The sequence below is a fragment of the Elaeis guineensis genome, chromosome 8 (genome assembly GCF_000442705.2).
Source record: "Elaeis guineensis isolate ETL-2024a chromosome 8, EG11, whole genome shotgun sequence".
Lineage (NCBI taxonomy): Eukaryota > Viridiplantae > Streptophyta > Magnoliopsida > Arecales > Arecaceae > Elaeis > Elaeis guineensis.
Window position 1 is genome coordinate 33,742,089 of NC_026000.2, and position 13,390 is coordinate 33,755,478.

The following is a 13,390-nucleotide window of genomic DNA, read 5'->3' on the forward strand; positions in this document are numbered from 1 at the left end:
AAGAGAGGAAAGTTTTGGGCATATGTGAAGACCTAAGAGAGAGAGTTTTGTCGGATAAAATAAGAGAGAGTGGGCATGGGGGGCTAAAGTGGCACAAGGTAGAATCCTAGTCTTACTAGGATTCAATCTATGACTTGTTCAAATTTGGTTTCTCAAACCAAATCAAACTAAAACTAAATCAGCATAATTAAAATAGGTCTTAACCTAATTAAGAATCTAATTTAATCAGATTAAATTAGATTTAAATCTAATTTAATTTTTTAATCGAATTAAAAATTAGGTTGACCCAAATCCTAATTGAACTAGGATTAATTTTTTCTTACACTTGGCTTATCCAATAAACTAATTGGATTTGATCCAATTAAGCCCAAACTAAATCTAATTAAATCATATTTAATTAGACTTAATCTCAGCCCATTGTCTTAATTAAATTAAGCCAATTAGCAATCAAATTGCTAATCGATCCTCCTGTAATACTTGTACTAGGTTAAATGTTAATCGTATTGATCGTTTAAACCTAGAATGATTCTTAATCATTGATCAACCATTCGATCGGATCATGAACTCTAATGTGTATGACCTCATAGGTCCAAACCTAAGCTGGTAGCATAGGAATAAATTTTTATACCAATCGAAGTGACCATCTAGCAATGATATCCGACGGTCGGATGGATCGAATGTGTAGAACAACATCCTTAGAACCCATATGAATATAGTTTTCATATAATTCATCCTCTTGACCAAAATGCTCATAGGACACCTCAGAGTTCAACTGTCAACTCTGATCAGGTTGTCCATATTGTATTTCAAAATATCAAATTCATCTAATGGATTATCCTGGCCAAGGTTTTACTAAATTGAAATACAACGACTCATTCTTCTCCAACTCTTGGAGTGGTCAATCCCATCTCGATCACACTCTGACTTCGCAAGTACTTGACTGTGCCCAGAAGCCTTCCATTTCTGAATTAAAAATTCAGTTAGTCCAGTACCAAAGCACAGTGAGTTGCTTGCAAGTCACTGAGACGATCTCAAGTCTAAGGGACACTTATACCTATATCCCATCAGAGACATTCTCGACAGTAGAATACTCTGGAGTTGGTTACATTCAATGATGATGTACCCTTACATCTCATCTATATGACATACCAGTATTTTCACAGTCCTTGGTTAAGAGGACAACCAACCCATATGGCCTACAGCGATCTATGCTCGATAGAAGCTATCATCTTTATTAATAGCCTATCATTTGATCGTGAATAGTTTTAAGGACTAATCGATAAATCCTCTCTTAATCAAACTTAAATAGTCTTAAGGACTTCATCATAACAACGGAGTTCGTTAGAAGATGAAAACTTGTGATGAAAATACCAAAAATATATTTTATTTATTAACAAAGTAATTACAATACAAGGTTTCTCAACCGTCAATAGGTTGACGATTGGCTTTTGGGACATATTTTTCAACAACTCTCACTTGTCCTAAAGCCACTCAGCATAGTATCTAATACCCATCTTCGACTTGTGTTTGTCGAACTCCTTTATCGTCAAGGCTTTAGTGAAGGGGTCAGCCAGGTTCTCCTTTCCGTCGATCTTCTGAAGGTCGACATCACCTCGATCCATGGTCTCCCGGACTAGGTGGAAGCGACACAAAATGTGCTTCGTCCGATGGTGTGCTTTGGGTTCCTTCGCTTGAGCTATGGCACCAGTACTGTCACAGTAGAGCAGGACCGAACTATCGAGGGAGGGTGCTACTCCGAGCTCGATGATGAATTTTTTCAGTCACATAGCTTCTTTCGTGACATCTGATGCTGCAATGTACTCCACCTCACAAACAGAGTTTGCCACAATATGCTGCTTGAAATTTTTCTAACAGATGGCTCCACCATTCAGAGTAAAGATATAACCCGACATGCTTCTGCTGTCATCATAGTCAAATTGAAAGCTGGAGTCTATGAACCCCATAAGTTTCAGATCTGACTCGTCATAAATAAACCATTGATCCTTAGTATTTCTCAAATACTTAAGGATGACTTTAACCACTTTTCAGTGATTTTCTTCGGGATCAGATTGGTATCTACTCACTACTCCTAGTGAGTATGCCACATCTGGCCTTGTACATGTCATGACGTACATGATAGATCCCACGATCGAAGCATATGAGATTCTACTCATACGCTCTCTCTCTTCAGGAGTTGTCGGACAATCCTTCTTAGAGAGAGAAATTTTATGGCCTATCGGTAGATGGCCCTTCTTGGAATTCTCCATACTGAACCTCTTTAGCACAGTGTCTATGTACATGGACTGGGATAACCCAAGCATTCTTTTAGATCTATCCCTATAGATCTTCATCCCTAAGATGTAGGATGCTTCACCTAAGTCCTTCATGGAGAACTGCGATGACAGTCAAACTTTTATTTCCTGTAGTGTGGAGATGTCATTTTTGATTAAGAGAATGCCATCCACGTACAAGACAAAGAATACCACAACTGGACTATTTTCTCATTTATAGATGCAGGGCTCTTCTCCGTTCTTAACGAAGTCATACATTTTGATCACCTTATCAAAATGCATGTTCTAATTCTGAGAAGCTTGCTTCAATCCATAAATGGATCTCTGAAGCTTGCACACCTTGGACTCATCTGTGGATGTAAATTTCTCAGGTTATATCATATACACCTCTTCGGTTAGCTCTCCATTCAGGAAAGCTGTCTTTACATTTATCTGCCAGATCTCATAATCTAGATGGATAGCTATTGCAAGCATTATCTGAATAGATTTGAGCATTGCCACAGGGGAGAACGTCTCGTCAGAGTCAATACTATAATGTTGATGATACCCCTTGGCAACCAGATGGGCTTTATAGGTCTCCATCTTTTTGTCTGCGCCCCTCTTCCTTTTGAAGACCCATTTACACCTAATGGGTTTAACCCCTTCAGGTGGGTCAACCAATGTCCATACATCGTTGATCTTCATGGACTCCATTTCAGATTTCATGGCTTCAAGTCATTTCTTGAAATTAGATCTCTGCATTGCATCCATATAGGTGATCGAATCCTCATCATTCTCATCGAGTTCGATGGGATCACCATCCCGGACCAAGAAACCGTAGTATCTGTCTGGCTGACTGGTATTCTACCGGATCGCCTTAATGATGCAGGTACATTGGGCTTCAGATCTGATCTAATCAAATCCGATTCAGGTTCAGCTATTGGTGTCGGTCCTTCTACTTATTGAACTTCATCAAGTTCAACCTTAGAGGCAACGGTTCCTTCACCAAGGAACTTCTTTTTTAAAAAAGTTGCCTTAAGGCTGACGAACACCTTTTGTTCATCAGCATGGTAGAAAAAATATCCTTTGGTCTCTTTGGGGTATCCTATGAATGTACATTTGTTAGACCTAGGTCAAAGTTTATTTGTAACTAACCTTTTGACATAGGCCGGGCACCCCCAGACCCTAAGGTGTGAAAGTGCTGGCTTATGCTCTGTCCATATCTCATATGGAGTCTTAGTTACAGACTTACTTGAAACCCTATTTAATAGATAACAGGCCGATTCGAGTGCATATCTCCAGAAGGATATTGGCAAGCTGGCAAAATCCATCATGGATCGGACTATGTCTAACAGAGTCTGATTTCTCCTTTCAGACACACCATTATGCTGTGGTGTTTCTGGAGGAGTCCATTGGGAGAGAATCTCATTCTCTCCTAGATATGTGAGAAACTCATCAGAAAAGTATTCCCCTCCTCGGTCAGACCAAAGAGTTTTAATATTCTTTCTAGTTTATTTTTCTACTTCACTTCAGAATCGATTGAATATTTCAAATGAATCCGACTTATGTTTTATCAGATAGACATATCCATATCTGGATAGATCATCCGTGAAAGTGATGAAGTAGAAATATTCACCTTTAGCACTTGTGCTCATGGGCCCGCATACATCAGTATGTACTAGGCCTAAGAGCTCAGTAGCTCTCTCATCTTTTTCAGTAAAAGGTGACTTGATCATTTTACCAAGAAGATATGACTCACAGGTTGGAAGTGATTCACAATCACTGATTTTGAGGATTTTCTCTTGAGTCAATATGTTTATCCTGTTCTTGTTTATATGACCTAGCCTACAGTGCCATAAGTAGATATCTGATACACTATCTAATTTAGGGTGCTATCTATCTAGGATGCTTGCTTGTAGAATAGACTACGTTAACAGGTTGTGATAACATATACACACCATTATTCAAATGTCCACAAAAAATAGTAACACCATTCATAATGATATTACAAACTTATATTTTTATTGAAATTTTATAATCATTTTTGGCCAGAAGGCCTACAGAAATAACATTTAAAAAGAAACTGGGACAGAAATGACAATCATTAAGAACAACGATATGGGACTCAAATACAAGTTTCAAGATTTCTAATGCTAGAACTAGAACTAATCTTCTATCTCCAACGTTCATGAACCTCTCGCCTTGCTCGAATCTCCTACTGACCTGCAACCCCTGCAACGAATTGCAAATATGGTAAGGGCTACCGGTATCCAATACCCAGTCAGTTATATCATAAATAGAGAAATTGCAAGGAGTTATCATATAAATACCTTGTCCAGCAACAGCTTGCTTCTTTCTCTGCCTGTTCGGATCCAGGGAGGCAATGTACTGAGGACAGTTTCTCTTCCAGTGCCCCCGTTTCTTGCAAAAGAAGCATTCAGCTTGACTCTTATCGGGCTTGATCTTTCTGGTCTGATCCTGCACTGATGTCCCAGCTTGAACTTGCACCTTCTTCACTTTCTTCTTCTTGTTCTTCTTCCCTTACTTAAAGGGTCGAGAACTAGAAGACGAACCTCCCACTAAGTTCACCGACTCCTTGTGGAGTTGGTGATCATTCTCAAAGTTCTGAAGCAACCCCAGCAACCCATGATAGTTTATTTCAGGCTTTGTCATTCTATAATGAGTGAGGAATGAGAGATAAGACTTGGACAGCGAGTTCAGTATTGCATCTTTCTTAAGCTGCTCGTGCAAGGAAAAGCCGAGCTTGCTCAAACACTCCATCAGCTCAATCATGTACAATACATAATCAGTGACAGAGGCACTATCCCATATTTTGGCGTTGAAGATGGTACAACTTGTCTTGTGCCTCTCCACGTCATCGGATGTGCCAAAGGCATCCTCCAATACTTGAAGCATATCTTTTTGCTGAGTCATGTCAAATCTGTGACTGAACTCGTCGCTCATGGCAGCCAGCATGATGCAGCGCACCGTGGTCCGATCACTGAGCCACTTCTGGTAAGTGTCTTTGACTGTTCCATGTGCATTGACAGTTGGCTCCTCAGGTGCAGGATCCATTATCACATATAGGATCCGTTCATGCTCTAGGACTATCTTTAACTTTCGGTACCAGCTATCGAAGTTGGATCCCATCAACTTATCATTGTCCAACAATGATCGGAGTGATAGAGAAGTGGCTATATCTGCACAAAAAAAAATCATAACCTAATTAGTAATTGATTCATTAAACCTAAAGATTTGGACTTTAATCAAAAGGTTTCTCTCACTATTTTATTTGAATTGGTAGCCTCTACCTCCAATTCGAAGAATTACCATAATTTCTTAGTGGGTACTAGAATCCACTTAGACTGCACACAAGCCCAACTTTGGTTGGCCAACCCATGTACATCTAAGGGTAGGTTCATAACTAATTATTTCTCTAAATAATTTTTAGTAATTTAATTTTTACCCTAGTCCCTAATCAGTAGGCTTTGACCTCTACTGAAAAGGTCTGGTTAGGTTCAACCATTAACATGACCATTCTTGGCCCATCTAGCCAATGAATGATTAGGCCTAACTTTGGTTGGCTAACCTAACCACCATTTAGAAAGATGCAGTCAAGAAATCATATTATGAATGATAATTCCGTCAGTCGATAAGTACCAGGCCTTTGGGCCTCCAATGATTATTCAACTGATGGATCCATTATCATCCACTTAATGGGAGGCTATGATCTAGTTATCACCATAACTATTTCATTTTAAGGACCTAATAATTTTAGAAGATTTAATTGATTTAGAGGATAAGGTCAGATGAACCAGCTTATCATGATCCTCCCACTGGCTTCACCAAGTCAGCTTAAGGGAAACCATTAAAAGGGCTGGTCTAGGAGCACCTAAATCAGTCACACTAATTTACCTAGCTGACATGGGTCAGCTTGAATAGTCAAGTGATCCAATCAAAACATAATTTCATCAAGAGGCTAGGTAAGTTCGATCGGTGGGAGGATCTGCCAAAGCTTGCCTTAGACACCATCAGAAATGATCGAGTAAGCGGACTGCCAATTAAAAACCACCGATCTGATTTACCTTAGACACTAACTGGTTTAAGTAGTTTCGATTAGATCAACCTAACAGTTCGTGCTAGACCGCTTAGCCAAGAATCAAGTCCTTTTGGTTCTCGTTAAAGACATGAACTTGACCAACTACAACTATTGTAATTGCCTTCTCTCTTCTCATGCCTCTCTTAGTCATGCCAACTTTCTCTTTTCCTCACCCATCACACCCAAGAGTTGGGGCGTTCCAATGATTCACACGCCTGAGGTGTTGGGCGCACAGATCCAGGGAGATCTACGATCAGATCCAAGGTGATCGGAATCTGATCTACATCCGAGAAGAAGAACAGAAGGAAGATCAGCTGATCCAGATCATATCTGAAGGCTGATCATATGCTTTTGGAAGATCCGACTTAAAGAAGGAGGATCTAAAGGAGGAACATCTGAGATCGAGTTCCAAGTGAATACTCATAGAGGCCAGATACGTGTGCGACTTCAATAGAACCAGAGGGCATCTTCAGATCCAGATCTGAAGAAGGGAATGGCGATTCAGATAAGGTGATTCAATCACCAATGTATTTTTATTCTTGAAATCAAATGTATACATATTTATTTTTCATCATATGAACTAGATCTGTTGGTGTATGCATGCGTAGACTAATTGTTAATCTAGTCTTTAGCTGTTTTTAATTTTAAAAAGTTTTGAAATTTGCATGCTCAAAAAATACCTAAATCCAAAAGAATTTCGAGAGAGAAGTGATGAGGAGAGGAGAGAGAATTTTTTTTTTATTAGAGAGAGAAAAATTTTTCTCTTTTTTTTTTAGGGAGGGAAACTTTTCTCTTTTTTTTTTTCTTTCTTTTCTTTTTTTTTTTTTTCTTTCTGCTTTCTCTTTTCTTCTTCCTTGTGGAAGCCTTTTATCTGACTTTTTCGATGATTATTGGCTGAATCTCTAATGAACTCGAAAAGAAGACATGGGTCTTTTCCGATGAAGAATGGTGGTTTACAGTAGGAGTTTCATAAGAAACTTCATCCTTTCCTTTAAATAGAGGTAAAGGGAGAAGTTGGACTCCTCCCCAGCTTCTCTGATCAGGAGTCCGACCAAAGAAGAAGACTCCTGTTCTTCTTTTTGCTTTTTTTTTTTTGTTCTCTTTCCTACTGTTTTAAGATCCGTGCGGCCTAGTTGATGGGTATCACACTATTAATCCTCAAACCAAAAAGCAAATGAATGAAGTTTTAATCTCAAGCTGCATCCAGATTTAATAAACTTATGATCATTAGCCTCACCTGCTAACGTAGTCACATTGATATGACACATTGCAGCCGCCCAAGATGCGGATCAAGTCATCTTCCCTGGGTTCCCCTGCCCACCCTCGGCTATTAAAGGACAGGGAGTGAAATACCTCGAGCTGTGCTAAGAAGGCAAGCAAACGATGTCTCCCTCCTTGCAACTTCTCTTTGTGCTGCTCCTCTTGCTCTTTCCCCTCTTTCTACTACTTTCAAGCCTCAAACAAGCCTCGTCAACCAAGACGAAGCTCCCACCTTCCCCACCCAGGCTTCCCTTCATAGGAAACCTCCACCAGCTGGGGTCTCTCCCCCATCGCTCTCTGCAAGCTCTCGCCGAGAAGCATGGGCCGCTCATGCTTCTCCGTCTTGGCCAGGTGCCGACCCTCGTGGTCTCATCCGCAGAGATGGCCCGAGAGATCATGAGAACTCACGATCACACCTTCGCGAGCCGGCCTTCTCTAAAGACCGCTAACGACCTGCTTGGTGGAAGCACGGACATAGTCTTTGCATCATACGGTGACTACTGGAGGCAAGCGAGGAAGCTTTGCACCCTCCACCTCCTGAGTGCTAAGAAAGTGCACTCGTTTCGGCTCGCAAGGGAAGAGGAAGTAGCCCTTATGCTCAGGAAAATTTCCCGAGCTTGCCTTTCACCTGATCCTATGGACTTGAGTGAGATCTTGTTTTCTTTCGCTAACGATATGCTCTGTAGAGCCATTACAGGGAATTTCTTCAGGGAAGGTGGAAGAAGTGATTTGTTTCGCCAACTGATAGAAGAGAATACCTATCTTCTTACGGGGTTTCATCTCGAAGACTTCTTCCCCTCGCTGGCATGGTTGGAAGTGCTGTTCGGGTTGGGGGCCAGGGCCAAGAGAAACGCCGAGAGATGGAATCAAGTTTTTGAGGAGGTGATCAAGGATCATGATGATCGTATGAAGGATGGAAACGTGGAGAACAACCTTGCGGACGTATTGCTGTGTCTTCAGAAGGATCCCAGCATGGAGTTCTCTCTCACAGAAGAAAATATCAAGGCTATCTTGATGGTAAGTTCTCTGACCTGAAGTATCACTCATCGTTAATTTATATATTTTTCCTCGTAAATCTGCGTTTCATTCTTAGATCGTTTAGCTTTTGAATGCATTTGTTAGAACTGTATAGCCTTACAAATTCATATTCTAATAATTAGTTATTTTCATGTATCACTCATCTTCAATCATATTTTTCTCTTTCGTTCTTAGATTATTTAGCTTTCAATGGATTTGTTGGAACTGTGTGGCCTAACAAATATTTTTCTACATATTTATAAAATTATTCTATATACACACATAAGCGCGTTCCCTTTTCTCCTTCTCATCTAGAAAAATTGTGCAATATCAAGCAAAGATTTTTGAACCTTCAATCATCTAAGAATTCAATCCTATAAGTTGGACCTCTACCAAAAAAAATAAAAATATCCTGTGTGTTGCAGCAAGGCAATTAAAAAAAAACTCAATTTTACTTTTTGATAAAAATCCAATTTCATTTTTTGTTAGAAAACCCGATTTTGTTTCATCATTGACTTTTTAGTTGTTAAATGAATAAAGTGTTTGAATGGTCTAGAGCACCACTAAATCTTTGAAAAAAAAAAAATTAAATGAATAGTAAATTTTCTTATATTAATTCTTCTTCAAAAAATGAAAAGAATGAGGTGGAAACCTCTGTTGCTAGGATGATTCCCTTGTTCTGTGAACTTCAAACCTCTGTTTTTATATATGTATGGAACTATTGAGTTATTAATAAACTGGGGGTAGCTCAAGCAACCTCTTACTTAATCAAAAGAAAAGGGTGAGACGTTAGCATGTGACTTGATGTTTTACTTAATCTGAGGATTCGTCTTTCGAAAACGCAAAGTAGCAGCTTAGCTTAGTTAAGCCTGTGATAAAGTCAGTTGAAGGTCACGATTCAAATAAAAAACCCCTTTGCTACGTAGAATATATAGATCGTACACTCAGGCCTATAGCACACATATGATATTTTTTGAATACGACAGAAGATTTTTTTTTTTTTTTAGGCATGCCTTTTATAAAAGTGATATTTTTATATGTGGAAGAGACATTAAATAGCAAAAAAATAAAAAAAGCAGACGAGCCACCAGCACGTTTGCCTTCTTATAGCCGTAAGAAAGTCCGAGCTTAACGTTGACAGATACACAAGATGGGGAATTATAGGTCAGATTTTCATGGTCCGCAGATCTCGCCTTGTCTTGTCTCAAAGGTAATAATTGAAGAGTCCAAGTCCAGCACTGGCATTTGAAAAAGACGAGCCACCAGCATGTTTGCCTACTTATCGCCGTGAGAAGGCCCGAGCTTAACGTTAGCTAATGCATAAGATGTTGGATTATAGGTCAGATTTTCATAGTGGGCAGATCTCCAAGATAATGGAAGAGTCCAAGTATATATATATATATATTATAGGTCAGATTTTCATAGTGGGCAGATCTCCAAGATAATGGAAGAGTCCAAGTATATATATATATATATATATATATATATTATATATATATATATATATATATATATATATATATATATATATATATATATATAGAGAGAGAGAGAGAGAGAGAGAGAGAGAGAGAGATTTGGCACTATTTGAGTGGATCTTTACTCAAATCTGATCAATCCTCTATTAGATAATAAGATCTCAAATCAATGGTCCGAGCTGCTTGATAATTTGTTACTTCTACATTGTTTTCAAAAATCATTTCACTTAAAAACTCAATCCTATAAATCAAGTAGTTAGAAGTATAAAAATATATAATTTTTAATTTTTAATATATAAATAATTTAAAAATAATAGATCACATCCAATGGCACAAATAATCGATGTAGGATCTCTATTGTTTCAATATAAATCTGGCTGGATCTGAGTGGAGATCGATTTACTTGAGTATAGTCTAATTGGATTCTCTCTCTCCCTCTATCTCTTTATATATATGTATATATATATACAGGTAGCTTTCTAAATGATGCTACTCATATTTTTATTTTAAGATATAATTTAAATCCTCTACGGTATGTATTTTATAGTGGACTGTACAACTTCAATAGTTGCAACGTCTTTCGATCTCGAAGATAGATAGTTGTCTCTCATATCAGAAACAAAAGATTAAATTGAATGCTACACACGATACATTGTCAGGATGAGCGACAATCATCTATATCTAATTTGGGATGCTCTCTTTGCAAAATATGCACCACAAAAGATATCTGACTCTTTTAGATTCTTAAAGCATCATTTCGAAGCATTAATCTGAGGCTCTATGTCCTTCGCTGGTCCCAGCAAGACTAACGGAGCCTCCGTTTGCCTGAGAGTCCCGCCTCTTTTGCTTGCTCCGGCAAAATGCCAATATCACTGCCTATGTCTCGTCTTCTCTCCTTCCTCCATCTCCAGCTAGCCCCATGTCATCTCTGACCCCAATCCGACTGACAGTGTCTTTATTTTGTATTCCAACGGGCAGCAACGCCAAGACCTAGGGATTTATTATCTCTGAATATAATTATATTATCTTTGTATATATTTATAACAATATATACAAGTTTTTGTAATTGTGTATAAAGTGGGTATAATTGTGTACAAACCATAAATTAAAAAAACTTCAAAACTTGGAAGGTGCTGAAATCCTAGTCAACAGAGATCGAAAGTTTAGACTGGCCAATTGAGGGACTAGGCTATCAATTTACATCATTTTTCAAATTCTCAATAATATCTACATGGCATCATATTATATAAAAGGCTCTCTATATAATTTGTATTGATGAGGACTCTGAATAAGATTTTCATTCTTCTAATTCAGCATTTCTCTTGTAGCAAGTCTCAGGCGCAAAATTGTTCAGGACCATATCCTTGATTTACCTATTATACATAAGGCATCAACATACTAGATTCAGGCATCCCTCTGTAACTTAAGACTGAGCATTAGAAATTCCTATTCATCCCTTGAGATGCAAATAATCTTGATAAACATCTACTATTTAGATATCTTCTTGTATTCTCATCATTCAATGTCTACCAATACTAAAAGATTTCCCAAATTACTTGAATTATAGTAAAATTCCTAATATCAATGTAGCAATTACTGACATTCTCTAGAGATGATGAATAATTGATCTTTGACCAAGTCACAAATTCTTACACAGAACTCATTTGAAAAATGGTAAGAAACATTATTCTTTCAACTGATATGCAGGATATTATCACATGCAACTAAAGATTGCTACATAGCAATTTTCATTTATCATATGAACAAATAGTTATTTAGACAATCATTTTTTGGATGATCAGCAATAACGCTCATGAGCTCTTATCCATTTTTTACTTGTTAATTGCATTCATAATAGGATATGTTTGCTGCGGGTACCGATACAACATACATAACCCTAGAATGGGCCATGGCTGAGCTTGCTCAGAACTCGGAAGTGATGGCAAAATTGCAAGATGAGCTGAGAGGAATAGCCAAAGAAAAAGGCCTAGTCAGAGAGGAGGATTTGAGTGAAGCGAGCTACTTAAAAGCTGTGATAAAGGAAGTTTTGCGATTGCACCCTCCAGCTCCCTTGTTGGTTCCACGAGAGTCTTTGGATGATTGTCACATACAGAGCTATCATATTCCTAAAAGAACAAGAGTAATTGTTAATGGTTGGGCCATCAATAGAGATCCAAAATCTTGGGAGGCACCAAAGGAATTCCGACCTGAGAGATTCATGGGTAATCAGATCGACTTCAAGGGGAATGATTTCCAATTCATTCCATTCGGGGCTGGTCGGAGGATTTGTCCCGGAATGAACTTTGCAATTTCTACTGTAGAACTTGCACTAGCAAAACTTGTCCATCATTTTGATTGGAAGTTGCCTCATGGCATGATGAGGGAGGATCTAGATATGACTGAGGCTCCTGGACTCACAACCCCAAGAAAACAAAGGCTTCAATTGGTGGCAAAACCATGTGGCTACTATGAAGGCTTGTGAATGATAAGTAGTTCCTTTACACAATAATGGATGCTAGTTCCTTACTTTTTGAGAAATTGTTCATGTACAATTGTTCAAAAACAAAAAAAAAAAAAAAAAGAAAAGGAACTGGTTCTTGTATATCTAAATGATAATATGACCATGTGAAAGCAGATGGTAGTGCTACTTGCTGCTGCTGCTGCTATTGTCTGTGTGTATGTACTATATTTACTGTAATGCAAGCATGTCAAAATAAATACATGTCAAAATTACAATACGTGCCAATCTCCAATCCTAAAAAGATAGAATAACACAAAACTGAAATAAGTGATTGTGATTTAAGTGCTACATTTGTGGTATGTTTGGTAACTTCCTCAAGGAGATGACAAGGCTATCCTATTTCAAGTCTCCTCGCTGTTCAACTTCCACTCGATAGATTGACTAAAGCAACCTCTCGTGACACCCTGTTCTCGACTTAGCCCCAACTCACTTGACATAGTTTTTTTTTTTCTTTTTTGATGGAAATGAGTTAGGGAAGACCTAACTCAGGATGCTTTCATTAAGATAAGTGAAAATACAGTAAGTTTATAGTCTATTTTAAGATCGGTTGAGAGGAAGTAGAGATTACAGAAGTCTGGAGTTCTGGGTTTACAGGATATAATACAGGGGATATAGTTACGATGAACTCGCTCAGGCGCCTGATTTTTCTATAAATGCCAATTGTTTGATTAAGCAATAACAAGTCTTCTTCTATTGATTGCTGTTGTGTTGCAATAATTATTACCTTTTCAGTAAATCTTTCATG

At 38.3% G+C, this 13,390-nt stretch overlaps 1 protein-coding gene across 1 annotated transcript; it reads left to right on the forward strand.

Annotated features, from left to right (window-relative positions):
* The first annotated feature begins 7,718 nt into the window (after positions 1–7,718).
* On the forward strand, positions 7,719–12,862 carry LOC105035265 (cytochrome P450 71AP13). The gene is made up of 2 exons (XM_010910778.4): positions 7,719–8,646; positions 11,983–12,862. The coding sequence occupies exons 1-2, from the start codon at positions 7,753–7,755 to the stop codon at positions 12,604–12,606; spliced, it is 1,518 nt and encodes a 505-aa protein (XP_010909080.1). The 5' UTR covers positions 7,719–7,752; the 3' UTR covers positions 12,607–12,862.
* Positions 12,863–13,390: the final 528 nt, after the last annotated feature.